Here is a 583-nt window from a genome sequence, read left to right as displayed (position 1 = left end):
CATGCTCCTCTCTAACGAGGTTTGCAGCCACTCTGGGGCCAGTCGAGCTCCTCTCCATCTCCTGGAGGTTTAGGAGAGGTCAGCAGGATCCCTCAGCCGGGCTGCAAAGCAACATTTGCCTCCTTCTCCCAGCACAAACCTTTGTCCTCTCTCCAGAGCCAGTGTCTGATCCCAGCGTGGAGATCCTCAGCCGGGTGCTGGCCAACGGCAGCTGTACCCTCACCCTCAACTGCACGGCGGAGCGAGGGGACAACGTCTCCTACAGCTGGGAGAGCCGGGACGCCGGCACCCCGGGGCTCTGCTCCCGCAAGGGCAGCCTCCTGCACCTCTCGTACCCGCTGCAGAACGCGAGCATCGCCTGCGCCTGCACGGCCAGCAACCCCGTCAGCAGCCGGGTCGTCGCCTTCACCTCCTCCCAGTGCAGCTACGAGCAAGGGGGTAAGTCCCCGGTCACCAACCGGGCTCTCTCCAACCTCCCCGTTTGGCTTATGCTTCCCGGGGGATTTTTTCAGCCTCAGAGGAGATTTGCTTCTTTGCAAGAGAAGCAGCCGCAGCATCACCTGCTCAGGGTTGCCCAGTCCTT

The 583-nt window shown here is 62.6% G+C and overlaps 1 protein-coding gene across 1 annotated transcript in view; it reads left to right on the top strand.

Moving 5' to 3' along the window:
* LOC104270360 (signaling lymphocytic activation molecule-like) overlaps positions 1-583 on the top strand; it is a 10,179-nt gene that overhangs the window by 7,383 nt on the left and 2,213 nt on the right. Inside the window, exon 6 of the mRNA XM_009864692.1 lies at positions 157-438. Coding sequence (XP_009862994.1) covers positions 157-438 — 282 coding nt within the window. The remainder of the gene's footprint in view (positions 1-156; positions 439-583) is intronic.

This window comes from Apaloderma vittatum, unplaced genomic scaffold, assembly GCF_000703405.1.
Source record: "Apaloderma vittatum isolate BGI_N311 unplaced genomic scaffold, ASM70340v1 scaffold27572, whole genome shotgun sequence".
Lineage (NCBI taxonomy): Eukaryota > Metazoa > Chordata > Aves > Trogoniformes > Trogonidae > Apaloderma > Apaloderma vittatum.
The sequence above is the reverse complement of the archived record's forward strand: the minus strand, read 5'-3'. Positions and strand labels throughout refer to the sequence as shown.